The following is a 23379-nucleotide window of genomic DNA, read 5'->3' as shown; positions in this document are numbered from 1 at the left end:
AATGTCCATTGGCAGAGGACTGGATAAAGAAGCTGTGGTATATTCATACAATGGAATACTACTCAGCCATAAAAAATAATAAAATAATGCCATTTGCAGCAACATGGATAGACCTGGAGGTCATCATTCTAAGTGAAGTAAGCCAGAAGGAGAAAGAAAAGAACCACATGATATCACTCATATGTGGAATCTAAAAAAAGAGAAGACACTGATGAACTTACCTGCAAGACAGAAACAGACTCAGACGTAGCAAACAAATTTATGGTTACCAGGAGAAACGAGAGTGGGAATGGGTAAATCAGGAGTTCAGGATTTGCAAATATTAACTACTGTATATAAAATAGATTAAAAAGAATTTCTTCCATATAGCAGAGGGAACTATATTCAATATCTTGTAGTAACATAATGAAAAAGAATATGAAAACAAATACATGTATATACATACAAATATATGTATGACTGAAACATTATGCTGTACACTAGAAATTGCCACATTGTAACTGACTATACTTCAGTTTAAAAAAAAAGGAAAAGTTATTAATTTTAAATACACATCTTAAAAATACACATCTTTTTAGTATTCTGTACCATGGGATGGGAAGAATCCATAAAATTACTATTGCTGCATACTGAACTATGATGGTCTTGAGGAAAAGTACGTGTGCAGTTGTTTGAGTTGCAAGCTCAACTAGTTATTTTTTGTCATGGAACCATCTGAAAGAATGGCTAGCAGAGAAAACTGTGGTTATTCAGACATGGGTATTTGGCAGACATTTTCTTAAAAATGAATGAAGTAAGCTGTCACTTCAGGAAAAATAACTGACAGTATTTGTTGCCAAGGATAAAATTTGAACTTTAAAGAAAAAAAAATATATAGGAAAACTTGTATCTGCCATCGTGAGCTTGATAGCTTCTCAGTTTCTTGATACTTCTTAAAAGACTTGGATGCAATCTGTGGTAATATTAACAGATGTCAACAATATTATGTAATAAATGTTAATGTTTGATGATGATCCAATTCAATGAGTCACTGTTTTCAGAACTAAATCATATATGTGTAAAAGACCCAGGCATAATGCAAATTGACTAATGTATTTTAATGTAGCAGGATACCAAGAGCTGACTGATACAGTTTCAGATTCCACATTGTTTAAAATTGAGAAACCATTATTTGTCCAGTTTTGGTGCAGAATCCAACAAAGATATCTACAATTATCTGAAAAGGCCACTAAAATACTCCTCCCTGTTCTACTTATCTTTATGAGGCTGCATTTTCTTTTATACTTCAACCAAAATAACATTGCAACAAACTGAATACAAAAGTAGATATGAGAACCCATTTGTCTTCCATCAAGATAGACATTAAAGAGTTTTGTAAAAGTATAGAGCAACGCCACTTTTCTCATTAAATTCATTTGTCTTGGGAAATAGTTACTTTTTATTTAAAATGTGTTAACCATATTTTATTGTTATTTTTTAATGAAATTAATCACTTTAATTTCATTAAATTAAAATTATAATTAATAATCTTAATTTTAAATGAGATTAATATTTCAGTTTTAACTTCTAATATGGTGAATATTGATAGATAACCCATATAAACAAAAGCTCTTTGGGATCCTCAATAATTTTTAATAGTGTAAAGGGGTCTGGAGGCTAAAAGGTTTGCAAACCAATGATCCATAGGGCCATGAAACTAGATGACTAGATAGTATCAATGAGAAAGAAAGTAGGAAGAGAGAGAGTGTTCAAGACCAAGAACCAAGGTGTTTCAGCATTTAGAGATTATCTGTTTCTTCTCTTCCTCTACCCACAGGAGACAGAATAACATAGAGAAAGGAGCACATGGTATCATAGAAGCCAAGGAGGAGAGAAAATTCAACTGTACTGATTTTTACAATCCTAACTTTCAAAAGGCTCTCTTATTTCCCTCTTTTCCTAGTTTGAAATTGGAGGGGATACCTTTTTTTGACATGCCCCTCCCCACAATAGTAATAAAAATGCCATTATAAGCCATATGACCTTGGATAAGTCCTTTAACTTCTAGGCCCCATTTCATCATCTGTATAATAATCCTGTTTGTCTCTTAGGTTTGAGAGGTGGAATAAATAAGTTAATTTACGTAAAGTACTTAGCACAACACCCTGTATATTATAAAATTCATGGTGCATAGCACTCAAATATTAGCTGCTATTACTGTGGTTATTTATAGAAAGCTCTTAAGGTTTACTAAGATGCTGTTCCTAAGATGCTGATTTAATGGGATCTAACTTTTTAAAATGCTTTATAATCATTTTCTTCCCTTGTTTTATTTCTCACCCATTGTCACACATGGACCCCATTTCAGTTAACGACAGCTGATTTTTGGCATTAAGAAGAAGTGATTTAATAAGGGTTGGGAGTGGGATAAAATAGGTAAAATCAGCAGTAAACACTCTTACCTTTTTGTGGTTATTGATTATAATGTTTTCCTCTTTATTATCTGGGGGAATTTTTCCCCTGGATTTCCTAATTTATTACTTTGTGTACTTTTGAAAAATACAAAAGGAAACTTAAAGAGAACTCTTGGGACCTAGTGGTGACCATTTAGTAGAGGCTCACTAAAAAGCCTGTTGGTTTGATTGGCTTTTTTAATTTTCTGTATTAGAGTTAGCTTAAAAGTTTAAAAGATTGTCTACTTTTCACTTTTTTTCCCAGCCACCAAATTCACTTACCTGAAATCAACTAATGTATTCAGTTTCATCCAGAGAAATTTTATGCATAAAATCCTTACCTTTTTTTTTTTACAAATATTAGCCCAACATATTTACTACTTTGTACCTTACTTTTTGAATTTAAAATGTACTTTCATGATTTTACCATATCAGTACATAAAGATATTTCTAATGTCTAATTCTTTCATGGCTTCAGAGTATTCTGTTGTGTGAATGTACCATAATTTATTTAAACTATCCCTGTTGATGGATATGTGGGTTACTTACAATCTTTTGAAGGTACAGTGTTACTCCTTGCAACATAATTTGGCGTATGTGGGTGAATAGTTACAGAATAAATACCTACAAGTAGAATTAATATAGGTCAAAGGGTATGATATATGCATCTGTGATTTTGATAAATAGTAACAAAACTGCCTTTCATGGAGTTTGTACCAGTTTATACTCTTAATCACACTTCTTCATTCTAATAAACATAGTGCTAAAAAAACGTTTATTCTTTCCCCAGCCTCAACCTCTTCTCCCTGATGTGTCATCATTATTCTAAGAAATTTCACAAATGAGTAAAACATGATGGGCCTGAGAGATCTCAACTTGGCTCTTAATAGTAATGTATTCTAGACTATACCTGAAAGATAGATGAGAGGAACTAGTTAGATTTGGGGGAGATAGGGAGAGAAAAGGTTCTAGGTTGGGGGAACAGCATATGAGTGATGCAAGAGAGAGTAGCAGGTACTCAGTTCAAGAAAACAGATGAGATGGTCACGGAATACTCATGGAAGAATGATGGCAGATGAGGTTGCTGAGGTGAATGTGCTTGGGATGTTCATAATGATGGATATTGTGAGCTATGTTGAAGACTGTCAATTTTACTCTAAGGGCAGTGGAGAGCCACTGAGTGGTGTTTACCATGGGAGCATATGATCAGGGTTAAGGTTTTTTTTTTTTTTTTTTTAAATTAATCTTGGCTTCAAAGTGAAGATTGCAGAGGGTTTGAACTGGGGATAGCCAGACCACTTAAGAGGCAGTGGCAATGATTCAGGGAGAGGTGATGTGTTACCTGAACCTAGATAATGGTAATCTGGATGGAGAGAAGTCAGTGAATGTTTTTGTTGTTTTGAATTTTTTTTAAATTGAAGTATAGTTGACTTATAGTGTTGTGCTAGTTTCTGGTGGACAGCATAGTGATTCAGTCATTCATATATTTTTTTCATATATTTCTCATTATAGGTTATTACAAAATATTGAATATAGTTCCTCATATTATACATTAGGACCCTGTTGTTAATCCATTTTACATATAGTAGTTTGTATCCACTAATCCCAAATTCCTTATTTATCCCTCCTCCCTCTTTCCCCTTTAGTAACCATCCGTTGTTTTCTATGTCTGTGAGTCTCTTTCTGTTTTGTAAATAAATTCATTTGTATCATTTTTTAAAATTCCACATATAAGTTATATCATATGATACTTGCCTTTCTCTGTCTGATTTACTTCACTTAGTATGATAATCTCTAGATCCATCCATGTTGTTGCTAATGGCATTATTTCATTCTTCTTTATGGCTGAGTAACATTCCATTGCATAAATATACCACATCTTCTTTATCCAGTCATCTGTCGATGGACATTTAGGTTGTTTCCATGTCTTGACTATTGTAAATAGTGCTGCTATAAACATTGGGGTGCATGTATCTTTTTGAATTAAAGCTCCCTCTGGATACATGCCCAGGAGTGGGATTGCTGGATCATATGGTAAGTCTATTTTTAGTTTTTTAAGGAATCTCCATACTTCTTTCCATAGTGGCTGCACCAATTACATTCCCACCAACAGTGTAGGAGAGTTCCCTTTTCTCCGCAGCCTCTCCAGCATTTATCATTTGTGGACTTTTTAATGATGGCCATTCTGACCAGTGTGAGGTGATATGTCATTATAGCTTTGATTTGCATTTCTCTGATAATTAGTGATATTGAGCATCTTTTCATGTGGCTATTGGCCATGTGTATGTCTTTGGAGAAATGTCTATTTAGGTCTTCTGCCCAATTTTTGATTGAGCTTTTTTGTTGTTATTGAGTTGTATGAGCTGCCTGTATATTCTGGAAATTAAGCCCTTGTTAGTTGCATCATTTGCAAGTACTTTTCTCCCAGTCTGTAAGTTGTCTTTTTGTTTTGTTTATAGTTCCCTTTGCTGTGAAAAAGCTTATACATTTGATGAGGTCCCATTTGTTTATTTTTGCTTTTACTTATATTGACTGGAGAGACTTACCTAAGATAACATTGCTATGATTTATGTCAGAGAGTGTTTTGCCTATGTTCTCTTCTAAGAGATTTATGGTGTCCTGTCTTATGTTTAAGTCTTTAAGCCATTTTGAGTTTATTTTTGTGTATGGTGTGAGGAGTGTTCTAACTTCATTGATTTACATGTGGCTGTCCAGCTTTCCCAACACCACTTGCCAAAGAGACTATCTTTTCTCCATTGTGTATTCTTGCCTCTTTTGTTGAAGATTAATGGACCATAGGTATGTGGGTTTATTTCTGGGCTGTCTATTCTGTTCCATTGATCCCTATATCTGTTTTTGTGCCAGTACCGTGCTGTTTTGATTACTGTAGCTTTGTAGTATTGTCTGAAATGTGGGAGGGTTATGCCTCCAGCTTCATTCTTTTTCCTAAGTATTGCTTTGGCAATTTTGGGTCTTTTGTGATTCCATATAAATTTTAGGACTATTTTTTCTGATTTTGTGGAAAATGTCCTTGGTAATTTGACAGGGATCGCATTGAATCTGTGGATTGCTTTGGGTAGTATGGCCATCTTAACAATATTAATTCTTCAAATCCAAGAGTATGGATGTCTATTTCTTTAAATCATCTTTAATTTCCTTTGTCAGTGTTTTATAGTTCTCAGTGAATAAGTCTTTTACCTCCTTGATCAGGTTTATTCCTAAGTATTTTTTTGGATGCAACTTTTAAAGGGATTTTTTTTAACTTTTCTTTTCTGATATTTCATTATTAGTGTAAAGAAATGCAACAGACTTCTGTAAGTTAATCTCATGTCCTACTACCTTGCTGAATTCATTTATCAGTTCTAGTAGTTTTTGTGTGGAGTCTTTAGCATCATGTCATCTGCATATAGTGACAATTTTACCTCTTCCAATTTGGATCCCTTATATTTCCTTTCTTGTCTGATTGCTGTGGCTAAGACTTCCAATACTATTTTGAACAGAAGTGGTAAGAGTAGGCATTCTTGTCTTGTTCCAGATTTTAGCAGAAGGCTTTCAGCTTTTCATCATTGAGTATTATGTTGACTGTAAGTCTGTCATAAACGGCTTTTATTATGTTGAGATGTGTTCCCTCTATACCCACTTTGGTAAGAGTTTTTATCATGAATGGATGTTGAATTTTATCAAATGCTTTCTCTGCATCTATTGAGATGATCATGTGGTTTTTGTCTTTTCTTTTGTTGATGTGGTGTATCACATTGATTTGCAGATTTTGAACCATCCTTGTGATCCTGGAATGAAGCCAACTTGATCATGATGTATAATCTTTTTTATGTGTTATTGGATTCAGTTTGCTAATATTTTGCTGAGAATTTTTGCATCTATGTTCATCAATGATATTAGTCTGTAATTTTCTTTTTTGATAGTGGCTTTGTCTGGTTTGGGGAACAGGGTGATGGTGGCTTTGTAGAATGACTTTGGGAGTGTTTCCTTCTCTTCAGTCTTTTGGAAGAGTTTGAGAAAGATTGGTATCAATTCTTTGTATGTTTGGTAGAATTCCCCAGTGAAGCCATCCAGTCCTGGACTTTTGTTTGCAGGGAGTTTTTTTTTCTTACAGATTTCATTTCAGTTCTAGTGATCAGTCAGTTCAAATTATCTATTTCTTCTTGATATGATTTTGGTGGACTGTATGCTTCTAGAAACTTGTCCAATTTTTCTGGGTTGTCCAGTTTGTTGGTATATGATTGTTTATACTATTCTCTTAATGATTCTTTGTGTATCAGTGGTATCGGTTGTTATTTATCCTGTTTCATTTCTCATTTTGTTTATTAGGGTCCTCCCTTTTCTTCTTGGTGAGCCTGGCCAGAAGTTTGTTGATTTTGTCTACTCTTTCAAAACAACCGGCTCTTGGTTTTACTGATTTTTTTCTATTGTTTTAAAATCTCTATTTTATTTATTTCCTCTATGATCTTTATTATTTTTTCCTTCTGCTGACTTTTGTTTGTTCTTCTTTTTCTAATTCTTTTAAGTGGTATGTTTAGGTTGTTTATTTGAGATTTTTCTTGTTTTTTGAGGAGGTCCTATATCACTGTGAACTTCTGTCTTAGGACTGCTTTTGCTGCATCCCACAGATTTTGTGTTATTGTGTCATTTGTCTTAAGGTGTTTTTTAATTTCTTCTTTGATTTCATCATTGACTCATTGGTTTTTTAGCAGCATGTTGTTTAGTCTCCATGCAATTGTTTTTTTCTCATTTGTCTTTCTGTGGTTGATTTCTAGTTTCATACTGTTGTGGTCAGAAAAATATGTGTGAAATAATTTGTATCCTCCTAAATTTGTGGAGGCTTGTTTTGTGCCCTAGTATGTGGTCTATCCTACAGAATGTTCCATGTGCACTTGAAAACAATGTATATTCCGGGTTTGTTTTTTGGGTTTTTTTTTTTTTTTTTTTGATATAATGTCCTAAAAATATCAATTAAGTCTAACTGTTCTATTTTGTCATTTAGGATCTCTGTTACCTTGTTGCTTTTCTGTCTGGAAGATCTGTCCATTGATGTTAGTGGGGTGTTAAAGTCTCTGCTACTATTGTATTCCCATCAATTTCTTCCTTTATGTGTGTTAGTATTTGTTTTATGTATTTAGATACTGCTAGAAGTCAGTGAATTTGAAAGGCCTTTAAGAGATAGAATTAACAAAATTTTTGGTGATTGAATGTGGAAAGTTATGAAGAGAGAGGAGTCAAAGATGAAAGTCAAGTTTCTGGTTGGCTGAGTAAATGATAGTGCCATTCACTGAGTTAGGGTGCACTGGAGAAGGAATAAGTTAGAGGGAAAAGATGAAAAGCTTGGTTATGGATGTTCTGGAGCTTTCTAGATAAGTAGTTGGAATATTTAGGTCTAAGTTTAAGATAGGGGTACCCACTGGAGATGTTGATTTGGGAGCAGTAAGCAGCATATAGATTGAAACAATGAAAATGAGTTGTGATTGCCTTTGAGGAGTGTGTAGAGTAGGAAGAAAGCCTAGGATAGAGCCATAAAAAAAGACCAATATAAGAGCCAGGTAGACAAAGAAGAGTATGCAATGGGTATCAAGAAAGAGCAACTAGAAGAGTAGAAAGGAAAACAGAGAGGATGATGCCACAGAACCCAGAATAGGAAAGTTTCATTGAGAAAGAATTGGTCAGCATTATCAAATACTACCAGGGACCAAGTAAAATGAGGACTGTGAAGTCTCCCATTGACTTACGGCAAGGAAGTCACAATAATAACCTTGTCAAGGGCCATTTTTGTGTTATAGATAGAATTGGGTTGAAGAATTATTGGGAAGTGATGAAGTGAAAATATTGAGTATGGACTATTCTTTCAGTGTGGCTATGAAGGAGAAGAGAAATGGAAGGCCATAGCTGGATGTGGATTTGCATCAAGGGAGGATTTTTTCGATTAGAGAAACTTGAGCATGTTTAATCCCAAGGAGAAAGAGTCAGTAGAGAAGGAGAAAGCTGATGATACAGGAAAGCTAGAAGATCATCTGTGGTTGGGGTTTTGTCAGATGAATATTGCAAGAGAATGATTCTAATAATGAATCATGGATTATTAGGGGGTTAGGGAAGGAAGTGAAGGCATGAGGTAGCATGTAAGGAGAAAATAGACTGTCTGAACTTGGAGGACTTGTTGAGGATAAAGAATCATTGAGGAATTAAATATATTCTCTTTTTTCTCTTAATATATCTTGGAATCACTCAAATCAGTTAATGAGAGTTCTTTTTCACAGCTGCATAGTACTCTATTATGTAGATGAACGAAGATTTATTCAATTAATTTCCCATGTATAGACTCTTAAGAGTTCTTTCTAATAGTTTGTAATTATAGTACTATAATGAATAACCTTATGCATATGCATATGTATTTTAGTATTGCTAGAGATGTATCTTTAGGGTAAAAACCTAGAAGTGGGAGTGCTGGCCAAAGAGTAAATGTATCTGTGGTTTTGTTAGATATTGCCAAATTTCCCTCCAAGGAAATTGCAACATTTTGCCTTCCTGGTAACAATGCATAAGAGTGCCTGTTTCTCCATAACTCACCAACAGACTGTGTGGTTAAGCTTTTGAATTTTTTACTATTCTAACAGATGAAAAATGGTATCTCAATATAGTTTGTTACCTTTGTGTTATGAATGAAATTGAATATCTTTTCCATATATTTAAGGGCTATTTTATTTGCCAATTTTTATATGACAGAGAGTAAGAATTTATATATGTACCTACATATCCTTGCAAACACAAGCATAGAATGGATTAGCAAAGGCTAATGAAGTTGGTCACTTCTGAGGGATAGAAGGCATAGAATGGAGGGGTAGAGAAAAGGGAATAACTCTTCTGGACCTTTTTGTAGAGTTTTTACTTTTATAACCACATTGAGGTTTTGCACATTCAAAAAGTAAAATTAAATCAGCAACGATGGGGATGGGGATGCCAACTGACTCATAATTGGATATATATATTCTTTGAATTTATGTATTTTAAAAGACAAAATAAACTAAAGAAATCTTGACTGAACTCTAGTTAGTAGATTTGTCATCTGTACTAGTATTGCTGCAGTAATTCTGTAACTGTTTTGTGTGTATTGTAGAATTGAGCAAATGAGTAAATATGTCCGTGCTGCTGGTATAAATATATCAATGTTAATATAAATATAACTTAATATTGATATAATAGATATATCAATGTTGTTCCCTTTTCACTGGGAGAAGGAAAATTCAAATGTGTAACAGGGAAAGGCAAAGAAGGACTCAGGTATTGGATTGGCATTAGCAGTATCAGTATGAGCTCATGGTTTAAAAAATACATATATTTTAATATATTCTTACATATTATTTCCAGCTCTGTCTTCTCAAAGAGTCCAGAAGGAATGATACCCAATTAGCTATGAGTTACTGGTTTCTAAATGCCATTCCCCAGTAGAAAGAACCAGGGGTCCTTGGAGGAATAACCAATTCAGGTCTGGGAGAGCGAGTATACAAGATGAGCCTACAGTACCTTGTGGCAGAAGATCAACAGAAAATAAAGAAATAAAAATGATAGGGACATATCATAAGGACACAGAAGCAAGCTTGAAGGGCATGCTTCTGGCCAAATTCATGACAATTTGCATGTCTGAGTTTGCACTGATAAGAGAGAAGGAAGGAAAAAAGAAGGGGAGGAGGAGAGAGAGAGCAAAAAGCACTTCATTCTAGTAGACTGCCAACCACTAAATGAAGAAATGATAAAGTTGGAAAAGTCACCATTTTATCATCCCACGTCATACCAGTAATTGACTCAGGCAAGTATAATCAATGAGTGATTGAAACCACTGGGTAGAAATTTGATGGAGGACAGTATACTTGCACAATGTAAAAGTCACAGATAGCAGAGAGGAAAATAGTAACATTAGAGTAGAGAAACCTGATCGATACCACCTTAACATCAGATGCCAGCTGACAGTGTGCACCGAGGAGGACACAAAATCACTTAGGTGGCATTTCTGTCGAAATGTGTTACCTAAAACTAATCATGAGGGAGTAATCTGAAGAATCCAAACCGAGAGACATTTTTCCAGAGCAGCTGACATATTCTTCAGAAATGTCAGTGTCACAAAAAAATGAAGAAGGGTTTAAGCACTCTTCCAGATTAAAGGAGACTAAAAAGAAAATGACAACTAAATGCAGTGTGGGATCCTGGATTGGATCCTGGGTCAGCAAAATCAAAGGGATATTATTGGGGCAGTTGGTGAAATGTGAATATGGAGTATATATTGAAAGGTAGTATCATATCAGTGTCAGATTTCCTGATTTTGATAAATGTGCTCTGGCTAAATAAAAGAATGACCTTGTTCTTTGAAATACATGAAGTAGTTAAGTATGTAAAGGTTCCTGAAGTCTGCAATTTACTCTCAAATTGTTCAGGAAAAAGTGTGTGTGTGTGTGTGTGTGTGTGTGTGTGTGCACGTGCGTGCGTGCGTGCATGCGTAAAGAGCGAGGAGAGGGAGAGAAAGCAAGCAATGTGGCAATGTTGACAGTTATTTAGGGGAAAGGTATATATATGGGTATTTTTGTACTATTGTGCCTTTTTTAATACATTTGAAATTGTTTCAAAATAGAAAATGTTAAGAAAGAACAAAGTGTTATAGTGGCAGCAACTGAGTAAGAGAGCCAGAAAGGAGGTTGAGATTAGAGGATTTAAGTTTAATGTTAATTAGGATAAATTCTAAGGTGGGGATATAGACCAAACCATTTCTCTGTATCCCTTGGACATCTTAGCTGCAGGTTCCTAGTCTCCCTTTAGTTATATCTGCTAGTTCATCTTGTCTCAGTGAGTTTTATTGTCATAACCAGACAGAAGCCAAATATCCTGGGATTTCAGTTTGTGGCCTGCAGTCCTTTGGGGGCAGCGGGGTACTTGCTTTCAACATCACCAGGATCTTCTAAGTCCACCTTAAAGTTCTGATCACATTTTGATCCATCCTATTTCTCTAACTTGTGGGATTTCTTGGCACAGTGTCAGGCATTAACATTGAGAGGTAGAGGAAGAGAAAAGTAACCTTACTTTACAAATAAGGAGAGTAAAACTGAGCACTTCCAAGGTCACATAAGTGGTAGAAATAAGATTAATAAGACTTACATCAGGCCTGTCTGGCTTCAGAGTTCATATGCTTTCCACCTCAACCATGTGTCCACTTTTTTAAGGGACTTAACAAAAAATAGTTCTTGGCTTGGTGGATTTATTCTCTTGCCTTATTAGTTTTCTTAATATTTTCCTTAAACAAGTTGCAAACATTATGTATCTTACCTTCATAATCTGGCTTTATTGCTTTTTTTTTTTGTTTCTATTTTGTTTCTTGTATACTTTGAGCGTAAGTACATTGGAAACAAGTCAGGTCAAACTACATTGGTTTTCTTTTTGAATACAGTTGGTATGGTAGACCAGGACAGTTTCATAGGTAACCTGATTCTAACAAAGATTTGTCAGAGTTGTTTTTTTTTTTTTTAACAATATCAGTTTAGAGAAGTAAATTAGATAACAAATTAATTAAATAGTCACCCTCAAAGGAAAAGATCGAGCAGAGATCTGATTTTCTGAGAGATTTCAATGACTGTCCTTTAGATCAGGGATCAGCAAATTAGGACCTGCAGGCCAAATCCAACCTGCCACCTCTTTGTCGACTTGGTTTTTTAAGTTTATTTTTTATTTTATGTAAGTGGGTTTTTAAAAAATATATTCACAAAGTTGTGCAGCCATCACCATTATCTAATTCCAGACATTTTCATAACCCCAAAATAGAAACCCTTTACCCATATGAGCAGTTACTCCCCATCCCCTACCCCTGATACCACCCCTGGCAGCCACTAATCTACTTTCTGTCTCTATGGATTTTCCTATTCTGGACATCTCATATAAATAGGATCATACAATATGTAGCTTTATGTATCTGACTTAGCTTTGTGTATTCACTTAGCATGATTCTTCTATACTGTAGCATGAATCATACTTCATTCCTTTTTAGGGCCAGATGACATTCCATTATATGGATATACCACATTTTGTTTATCCACTCATCAGTTGGTGGACATTTCAGTTGTTTACACTTTTTGGTTATTATGAATAATGCCGCCGTGAACATTTGTGTTCAAGTTTTTGTATGGACATATATTTTCAGTTCTCTTAGGCATGTACCTAAGAGTGGAACTGCTGTGTCATATGGCAACTCTAGGTTTAATTTTTTGAGGAACTGCCAAACTATTTTTCAAAGTAGCCCCACCATTTTACATTCCCACCAGAAATGTATGAGGGTTCCAATTTATCCATACCTTCACCAATAGTTATTATCTGTCTTTTTTTATTATAGTCATCCTAGTGGGTATGAAGTAGTATTTCACTGTGGTTTTGATTTGCATTTCCGTAGTGACTAATGATGAGCTTCTTTTCATGGGCTTATTGGCCATTTGTGTATCTTCTTTGGAGAAATGTCTGTTCAGATCCTTTGTCCATTATTTAATTAATTTATTTATCTATTGTTGAGTTGTATAGAGCCAGGATAGGATATACAAAGAAATATAGACCCTTATCAGATATGTGATTTGAAATTTTTTTCTCCCATTGATTTTTTCTCCTCTATTGATTTTCTCACTTTCTTTTTTTTTTTTAATTGAAGTATAGTTGATTTACAATGTTATGTTAGTTTCTGGTGTATAGCATAGTGATTCAGTTATACATATAAATTTTTTAATATTCTTTTACCATCATAGGTTATTATAAGATATTGAATATAGTTCCCTATGCTAAACAGTAAGACCTTGGTTTTTTTCTAGTTTGTACATAGTAGTATCAGTTTTTTCACTTTCTTAATAGTGCCTTTGACACAACATTTTTAATTTTAATGAAGTCCAAATTCGTTTTTTTCTTTTGTCATTTATGTTTTTGGTGTTATAGTTAAGAAACCACTGTCTAATACAAGGTCTCAAAGATTTACACCTATGTTTTCATCTAAGAGTTTCACAGTTTTAGATTTTATATGTATGTCTTTGATTCATTTTAGGTTAATTTTTATATTGGTGTCATGCAGGGGCCCAGTTTCATTCTTTTGCACATGGATATCTAGTTATTTCAGCACCATTTGTTGAAAAGACTATTCTTTTCCCCATTGAATTGTCTTGGCACTCTTGACAGAAACCAGTTAATCACATAAATATCAAGATTGATTTGTGACCTCTCAGCTCTATTCCATTGATCTAAATGCCTGTCCTTTATATCAGTACCACACTGTTTTGATTACTGTAGCTTTGTAGTAAGTTTTGAAATGGGGAAGCGAGTCTTCTACTTTGTTTTCTTCTTCTAGATCATTTTGGCTATTTGGGGTCCCTTGAATTTACATTCAAGCTTTAGGTTCAGCTTGTGAATTTTTTTAGAGAAGGCAGATGGGATTTTGATAGGGATTGGGTTGAATCAATTGTCATCTATTTTTATAAATAAAATTTTATTGGAACACAGCCACACTCATTCATTTATGTATTGTCTATGGCTGCCTTAGTAATTCAACAGCAGAATTGAGTAGTTGAAACAAAGATGGTGTGGTCTGCAGAGCCCAAAATATTTACTATCTGACTCTTTACAGGAAAAGTGCCAACCTCTGCTTTTGATGCTAGAGTAAACTCAATGTTCTGAAGCACCAGAGGGCAGAGCTAGGAGTCATTCATAATTCATTCATATGTTCAAGCATATATTGAGCACCTACAATATACAACATGGTAGTTGTAAAGTTTAATTCAAAGCATAAATGAAGGGCACAATGTTGCCTGTGGTACATGGGGAGATAGTGCTTAGTATATATTAGCTACTACTGTTGCTATTATTATTATTACCTTTTTCCCCTCTCTTTATTGAGGTATGATTTACATAAAAATAAAGTACATAGGTCTCAAATATTAAGTTAGATGAGTTTTGACACTTGAGTGACTATCACCCACAACAAGATAGAAAAAGTCATTACCCTAAAAGTTCCCATGGTGCCCTTTCCAGTCATCCCTCCTACCTCAGAGCAACCACTTTTTGGCTTCTGTCTCCATAGGTTAGTTTTGCCTGTTCTTGTACTTTATGTAAGTGGAATTATATAGTATATATATATTTTTTGTATTTGGTTTCTTTTGCTTAGCATATGCTTTTTCATCCATGCGATTGCGTGTGTCCCTGGTTAGTTCCTTTTTATTTCTGAGTAGTATCACCCTGTATGTATACAGAGGTCACTGCATTTTGTGTATCCATTCTCCTGTGGATGACCATTTGGTTATTTCCAAGTTTAGGGCTTTTAAAAATAAGGCATCTATGGATATTCTTCTGCCAGTTTTTATGTGGGCAAATGTTTTCATTTCCCTTGAGTAAATACCTAAAGGAATGGAATTGCTAGACAGATGTAAGCTTAACTTTATATGCAACTGATAAACAGTTCTCTAAGGTGATGGGAGCAGTGAAGTCTCTTTTTAATAAGAGTGGCATTTGAGGTAGTCCAGCACAATTAAAGAAATACTTTGGAGTCATAGAGATCTGGGTTCCCATCTGGGGTCTGGTGTTTACAATTTGTGTGACCCTGGATAAGTTATTTAATATCTGAGACTTGGTCTTACCTGTAAAAAGGGAGTGACAATGAGATCACGTATATTAATATCTAATATTCTACCTAGCAGTGGCATATCAAGGTGGGGGCAGCAGTGCAGGCTTGTAAGGGGATGCAAAGTCTGTAAAGAATTTAAAAGCAGTAATAAAACCAACTAAAAGTCCTTTTGCTTTTTATCATCATTATGAACTTACAGTTCTAAGCAGAGTCAGTGATAAAATGCTTCTCCCTGCCTCCTTTTCCTCCCATACACCATGCTACCTAGCAAATTATAGGGTCTTATAGTAAATAGAAATTATAATCAATATTCAATGAAGTTAAGCAGGAACTAGAAGTTAGATGTAACTGGGAACTTAAGTGAGATTTGGAGCTTTTATTGCAGGTTCATTCTCTGTGCACTTTCAGTTTCCTCCAGGTCCCTGGTGTGCAAGGCCCACCTTAAGTAGAAACATTTCCAGGGTTCCAGGGAGGCACATGGAAGTCTGCTTCTCTCTGGGAGCCATCTGTAAACAGTCCCTCCTCTAAATTCCTTTAAATTTTGAGGTTTTCTCCCCTTCTTTTTGAAACCCACTGTTTAATTCTATGTCATAGGCATATTTTGTTCCATCGTATTCTTCAACGTACTTACAGATCATGTACCTATATCTAAGCCAGCCTTATTTATCAAGGCCAAAATAAATCCTCTTCAACACTCTGTGGCTTGTAAAGTAGCTGTTCAAACACATATTGTAACTTATAAAGCCCTTTATTAATATTTTTTCTCGGTAGTTACTTTGTATTTTTGTAGAATCAGGTTTGAGTCTTCTGTCTATACTTTTCCAACTTACCTGCCTCTTGAGCTATTTTTTACTATGTAAAAATGTATCATAAGTATTATATTTGTCAGTAGCCCTACTGGATGGGCTACTGATTTGAGGACAGATAGGGTAATTGTAGAAACATTCATGCAGTTTTCAGACAGCTCTTGAGAGCCTGAGCTCTTGAGTTAAAACCCCACCTCCTGGCACCACTGCTACCTGTGCCACATTAGGTGTGTCCAGTTATGTGGGTATTTTTTCTTTTACACCACCAAGCAACTCTCCAACACCAGCTGGGTTCCCTACAATTTAACTCAGTTCTGATACTATCTTCCTAAAGATAGCATCCAATCTCACACTTTAAGAGTCGGTCCTGTAAGACTAACCTGCTGCTCCCCACCCCTCCTTAAGATGCCAATTGCAAATCCAAGTTGTCACCTGTGATTCTGATCAATCGGCTATAGATTAGGGGTTCCAACCACCTTCTTCTTGGGTTCGATTAATTTACTAAAGTGGCTCACAGAACTCAAAGAAACATTTTTTACTTACTAAATTGCCAATTTATTATAGAACGATATAACTCAGGAACAGCCAGATGGAAGAAATGCATAGGGCAAAGTACGTGGGAAGGGGTGCAGATCTTCTGTGCCCTCTCCAAGCGTGCCAGTCTCCCCAAATTTCCACATGTCTACCAACCCAGAAGCTGTCCAAACCGTGTGCTTTTGGGTTTTCTATTACATCAACATGGGTGATTAAGTTATTGTACATTGGTGATTGGTTCAGCCTTCCCTGGAGGTCAGAGAAGTGGGACTGAAAGTTCTAACCTTCCAACCATGTTTGGTTGCCCAGCCACCAGCCTCCATCCTTAGGTACTTTCTAGAAATCATCTCATTAACATAAACTCAGATGTAGTTGAAAGAAGTTTGTTATGAGTATCACGACACCTTTACCACTCTTATTACTTAGAAAATTCCAAGGGTTTTAGGAGCTCTGTGCCAGAAATGAGGATGAAGACTAAATATATATTTCTTATATATAAATATAAAAATGTGCTATATCACAATATAGCAACAGATTACATAACCTCTCCAAGCACTGTTTTTCTTATTCGTGAAATGAGTAATGATACCTGTTTCTTAAACAACATAATGGACGCAGAATGCTGTATTAGTTTCCTATTGCTGCCACAACAAGTTACCACAAACTTAGTGGCTTAAAACAACACAAATTTATAATCTTACAGTTCTGTAGATCAGAAGTCTGACATGGGTCTCACCAGGCTAAAGTCTTGACAGGGCTGTGTTCCTTCTGGAGGCTGTAGAGTGAGTCCATTTCCTTGCATTTCCCAGTTTGAGGAGACTGCTGCATTTCTTGGCTTATGACCCCCTTCTTCCGTCTTCAAAACTAGCAACAGCAGGTCAAGTCCCTTTCAAATCTACATCTCTCTATTCTCTGCAGCCAGGAAAGGTTCTCTGGTTTTCAGGACGTGTGTGATTATATTGGGCTTACCTGGGTAATCCAGGATTCTCTCCCCACCTCAAGGATTTTAACCTTAATCACGTCGGCAAAGTCCCTTTTGCCACCTACCACAGCATACTCATGGGTTCCAGAGGAGCAGGACGTGACATCTGTTCTGCCTATTGCAAGCGCTAGGTACTGTGCCTAGCTCTTTGTAAGCCCTCAGTAAGTGGCAGTCATTCAAGGCCCTCAATACTCTGGGAAACTGCAAGCTGAAGATGTGACCTCTGGGCACAAGTAATTTAAAGACTAGCGGGAAAATAAGAAGGGTGAGGACAGAAATGATTCTGATCCAGAAAGTGATGAGAGCCATATGTGGGGCTTCAACCAAGTGCCGTGAGAAAGTGAGAGACCTCAGGTCAGCAAGTGGTCTTGCAAGTTTGAACAGAGTGAATGTGTCAGTTACTGTATTTAAGTGCAGAACCTGGAAAGAAATGAGGTTCAACCGAGATGAGAATCTTTATAGGGTAAGAGGGAAGGAGAAGGCAAAAGAAAAGCCTCTTCTGACTAGAGAGTCGGGGAATTAGATTTGTTTGTATCTCTTGATTCTTCCCACTAGTCCCACTGGACTGATTTGTTCATTATGCAGCAGGTACGTGCCAGGCACTGCACCTGGCCTTGGGGATACAATGAACATAGTACACAAAGCCCGCTTTCTCAGTCTGGTGAAGCAAGGAACCATGTCGACACAGAGCCCTAATACAGTGTGACAGTACGAGCCCACAGGAAGGGCGTGCCTCCCTCCCAAGTTTATAGGACAGGAAAGGCATCTTGAGGGAAATGCCTGTAAACTGAGACCTGAAGAATGAGTTACTCAGGATGCTTTGGGCCACAAGTAACAACCCAATTCAAGTGACCTTAAACAACAGTGAATAGACTGGCTCCTGAACTGAAAGTCCAGGAGTGGAACGGGCATCAGCGTCAGTTACTCTGGTCAGTCTGGCCCCATTTTTCTGTGATTCCCTTGGCTGGGCTTTCCTCTTCATGTTTATTTTACTCTCAGGCTGGCTTCCCTCATGGTGACAATTCTAAGAGTCACAGAGGACACCCAGCATCCAGAGAAAAAAAGGCATCTCTCTCATAGACTCTGTCCTGAGAATGAGAAAGCTCCTTTCCACACACTCCCAGCACCTGTCCCCCTTGCATCTGGCTGAGGTCACAGGCTCATTTCTGAGCCAATCCCTGTGCCCGAGTGAATGCTGTGTCAGATTGGCTTAGGCCTGAGTTCCCGAACCTATCACTGTGGGAAGGACCATGGACTTACACTTCCTGAAACATATGGTCTGATCTGGGGCAGGCAGATAATGAAATGAAAATCAAGGTGCCTTTAGGAATGAGGGATGGTGGGGGAGCAGAAAGAACAGTATGTAGAAATGGAAGAGACTTGTTCTCTCCTCCACCCATGTAAGACTCATTTCTGCCACTTTATACCTTCTGCTTTTTATGGATTCTGTTTCTTTGTAATTGTAGCTTTGCTGTGATTACTCTCTGTGCATGCTTTCAACTTAGGCATCTGTTGTTAACTGCCTCACTCCTCCATGTTTCTCAGTTCAGATCCCCAGGCTCAAGACTCTGGCCCAATTTCCCTTACTACACTGGGCTCCATCTACTTGAAGTAATCTCCAGAAGATTGAGGACTTTGTTTTGTAAACTGCTGTACCCCCAGCATCTGAACAGGCATGCAGTAGTGCTGGTTAAATTAAATATGTGCCAAATGAATGAAAGATCTGCCTTCTAGATGATTGACTGCCTTCAGTCAGAGGCTCCTCTGAGCAAATTTTCTGTGGCCGAGGGGATGTCCCTCAAACGGACTGTTGACATGTCCCCTCTAGTGATAGGAGCAGTGATTTGTTTGGATATCACTTCCACTACTGTTATCTGAACTTAAGTTTACTTTTCTGCAAAGTAAGATCAATGAAATCTGCCCTTTAAGGCTCAGGGGTGTTCAGTACCACGTGAGATCATGAATATAAACATACTTTATATATTGTAAGGTGCCAGGCAGTTAAATTCACTTCTGGTCACTTACATACACCTGGAAAACATTGACGATGGAAAGGCTGCTGTACCTGTTCAGTTCGCCTTCTTGGTGTTGAGTTCTCCAGGAGAACCTCTAACTGGCTCTTTCCTTGTCTCTCTCCATTTGCTCCCCCAGGGTCACTCAGGATGTGTCAACTGTCTGGAGTGGAATGAGAAAGGAGAGTAAGTACGAGCTCCAGCACCTGGAGGGGCGCTGAAGAAGAGTGTGGGGAGGCTGGAAGAAGGGCACTTTCCTAACTCTTTGTAGATCTAAGGAAAAAAGGGGACCCAAGTGAGGAGAGACTGCTGCTCTCTACTATATACTGAAGTTTAGTTCATCATTATCAGTACAGAGTTAAACAGTGAATCCCAGGTAGAAGGAAGGTTGGATGACCATCCAAACCCTGTTTTGTTTGGTTTAGTTTTTGATAAGCTAATACATTTAAGGAACAATGGAAAATTTCTCAGGGCAAAATAGAAGAAAATCAATCAGCGTTTACACGATAACCTTACATTCTGTGACATCTGCCGTTCTCCAAATTCTGTGTGGCCTACGTCCTTATCAACACAGGGAAGGGAGAGGGGACCCAGGATCTTGAGGAGAGGTCAGAACTGTTCCCTCGCTCTGCTTGCAGCTTGCTGGCCTCTGGTTCTGATGACCAGCATACGATTGTGTGGGACCCGCTGCACCACAAGAAGCTGCTCTCCATGCACACAGGACACACTGCAAATATCTTTTCTGTCAAGGTGAGCAGTTTAAGCCACAGAGAAAGTGAACGGTGTCACCGGGCTGTGCGCACGATCATGTTTGCATGTGTGTGTCCCATGTTCCCCTTGGGGTCACAAACATCTTTGTGATCTGAGCATCTGCTGATGATTCCTCAAACTCCATCTCTTTTCCACGCTCTACTTCCTCTTTTAGAGCCAAGAGGCCAGCTCCAGATGAATTTGTATTTATGTGATGGGAGGTATGATTCTGAGCATAAACTTCAAAAGCAGGCAGACCTGTGTTTGACTCCTTTATCTGCCTCTTGGAAGCTGTGTGAACTAGGCAAATCACCTGACCTCTCTGAGCCTGTTTACCTGTCTGTGAAAATGAAGTAGCTAAAGAAAATTCCCCACATTCATGAATAAATGAGGAAATAATTTAATTTAAAAAGGAAGTAACAATCCACAGAGTTGACATTACATTTCAATGAGATAATTGATTAAAAAAAGCACCTGACACAGGTACTTTTAGCTGTTCTACTTTTCGTAGGAAATGAGTCTGCTAATTTGTTAGTGGGGGGGAGTTGAGCTGAAGAGAGGGAGGGAGGGGACTTACAAGTGTCTTCAGACCTCTGAAGCCCAGTTATGTGGAAGTGATATGAACTTGTCACTTTTGGTCCCACAGAACAGACCTAGGACTAGTGACTATAAGTCTACAGAAGCAAACGTGGACCTGATGAAAGAAAGAATTGTCTACTGCTCAGAGCTATTTGAAAAAAGTAAAGTGGGCCTTCTGAGGATGTAGTAAATGTCTTAGCACTGAGGTAGTCTCCTCAGTAGGAATTTAATTTGCCAGGTTTAAGGGTGAAGGAAATGGCCTTTTAAGTGTTGTTCCCAGCTCTGAAATTCTGTAATGGATATATGTGAGAGTGAGACTATCCTTTGGAAAGCCTCACTAATGTAAGAAATATTTTTCTAGTTACTATCAAGAAGAATTACTAGGTACCTGACAAAGAAGATAGATTGAAGAGTCAATCTCAACTTACTTCCCTAAACCCTCCTCTTTCCCAAGCTCTGATTCTTATCTTCTGCTCCAGGGACCAATCCAAGATGAATTTCTGTGATTTGAGAGACAGAATAATGCTGATTCACCTCTTGCGTGGTGAACGATTGCTTTCTACCCCTGAAAAGTGTTAATCCAGTTTAAATCTGTGGGGTCAGATCTGGGGAAGGGACCTACCGAAGCCATCAGTTTGGCATTGTAGAGCATAAAAGGTTGAGTTCAGAGTCTAAAATTTCCAATACTCCCTAATATTAAGACCTTGGATAAGGCACTTGCATTCATAGACCCTCAGCCTCCTCTTCTGTTATTTAAAAAAAAAAAAAAAGTGTGGAAAAGGGTTCCTCTCTCTCCTGGTAATAAACCACCACAGATATGTTCGTTTAACCCACGATCTCCCCCTGGTGGCAGGAGTGTGGGACAAGTATGGCAGCAGCCACAAACTCTTCCTAAAGGCTCTCCTGTTCATCTTTGTTGTTGTCTCAAGATGGGATTAAAGACTACTCATTGTCCCTAAAAATTGTTAAATTCCGTCTGTTTAATCTAGCCCTCATCCTGGTGAGCCATTAGAGAAGCGTATGTGGAAAGAGTAAATTGTTGCTCTTGCATGAACTTTTAAGTAAAGCGGGATTTCAGCTATTTAAATGCAAAATAATGCCCCCTACCCCTCCAGCACCATTTGGCCTTGCTGTGGGTTGTAGGGAACTCTTTAATTAATTTAAAAAAAAAAAGATAATTCAATCTTTTGAACTCAAGAAAAGAAGAACTCACCTAACATCCCAAATATTTCTCTTCCTCAACGCTTGGTGAAAGAACTGTATACTTTCATAACTGTGAGTCAGAGTTGTGTTTGTGGCTATTTTATCCTTTTCATATATGATCTAAAGTATTTTGTCCTCAAGTTCATCAGAACGATTGGGTTCTCATTCTGTATAATAGCTGCATAAAGTTGTATTCTCTTGATGCTCAGCCCTTGCCCAAGGTCTGACATTTGAGCCATTTCCAGCCCTTGCCCTTGTAAGGAGTGCTACTCGAAGCATTTCTACACTGGTCCCTTTCTTCTTTTAGAATTATTTCTCAGAAGTAAAAGTTTTGGGTTGAAAGATAGAAATTGTTTTTATCTTTGTTACCTTTTGGTGTATTGTTCTCCAGAAATATTTGAACCAGTTTAAAACACCCACTCCCTTAAAACAGTGAAAATCCTTTTCATTTTAAGATTAATTTATTACTTAACCCTTAGGTTATTAAATAGTCATAATTTATGGGAGGCATATGGGAGTCAGACAGACTTGAGTTTGAACACAGTCCTGCTGAACTTCAGTTCTTAATGGGGTTATTCTAAGTATCAGTAAATTACCTGCAGGATATCTAGCACATGGTAAATAATTAGTAAATGGTAACAGCTCTGATTATTATCCTTTTAGCTCTTACCTGGGAAGAATCAGAGGAAGAGGGTTCCATAGGTCAGGACCACTCTGGCAAAGTAAAGGTGTATGTCCCGATTTTGACCTTTAGGCCTGTGGGCTGATGCTCGAGATCCTGTTTCCTTGGTGGATTGTCTTGCTTGGGCTTCTTTTCTTATCTGGTTTGAAGAGGGAAAGAAGCTACTAACATTTCATGACCTGCCCCCACCACCTGCTGACCTCTTCTTCAATCTCTTTTGAGCAGTTCCTTCCTCACGCTGGGGACCGAATCTTGATCACAGGGGCAGCTGACTCCAAGGTGCATGTCCACGACCTGACAGTAAAGGAGACGATCCACATGTTTGGAGACCACACCAACAGGGTGAAACGCATCGCCACGGCACCCATGTGGCCCAACACGTTCTGGAGCGCCGCTGAGGATGGGCTTATCCGGTAAGGGCCTGAGGCACAGAGTGGGGCCTGTGCCTCCCCTGCTCCCCTGCGTGTCTGTGCCCCCATCCCGTCTGCCCTACCAGTTCTTTCCATAGACCTGGCTCCTTCCCTCCAGCAGAGTTCCAGCCTCATTTGTCTGCCCAGGATGGTTGTCTGTGGACAGATTCAGCTGGGAACCTTTACTTACACTATTCTTCACCTTCCCCACTCCTTACCCTGTCCTGAACCACGTCCAAGCCCACTGGCCTTCTCACCACCTCAGACACAGTCTGCTGCCTCTGGGCTTTCACGCTTCTGTTCCTTCTATCCGTTTTTCTCAGTCTTTGTCACCCTAAGGAAACAGCTTAACAGT

At 37.6% G+C, this 23379-nt stretch overlaps 1 protein-coding gene across 4 annotated transcripts in view; it reads left to right on the top strand.

The window, feature by feature from the left end:
• WDTC1 (WD and tetratricopeptide repeats 1) overlaps nt 1-23379 on the top strand; it is a 59162-nt gene that overhangs the window by 19751 nt on the left and 16032 nt on the right. For all 4 annotated transcript variants that reach the window (XM_074377077.1, XM_074377074.1, XM_074377076.1 and 1 more), the window contains 3 exons: nt 19540-19586; nt 20039-20150; nt 22840-23027. In XM_074377077.1, the coding sequence (XP_074233178.1) occupies nt 19540-19586; nt 20039-20150; nt 22840-23027 (347 nt within the window). The remainder of the gene's footprint in view (nt 1-19539; nt 19587-20038; nt 20151-22839; nt 23028-23379) is intronic.

The sequence above is a fragment of the Camelus bactrianus genome, chromosome 13, assembly GCF_048773025.1.
Source record: "Camelus bactrianus isolate YW-2024 breed Bactrian camel chromosome 13, ASM4877302v1, whole genome shotgun sequence".
In the NCBI taxonomy this organism is placed as follows: domain Eukaryota; kingdom Metazoa; phylum Chordata; class Mammalia; order Artiodactyla; family Camelidae; genus Camelus; species Camelus bactrianus.
The sequence above is the reverse complement of the archived record's forward strand: the minus strand, read 5'-3'. Positions and strand labels throughout refer to the sequence as shown.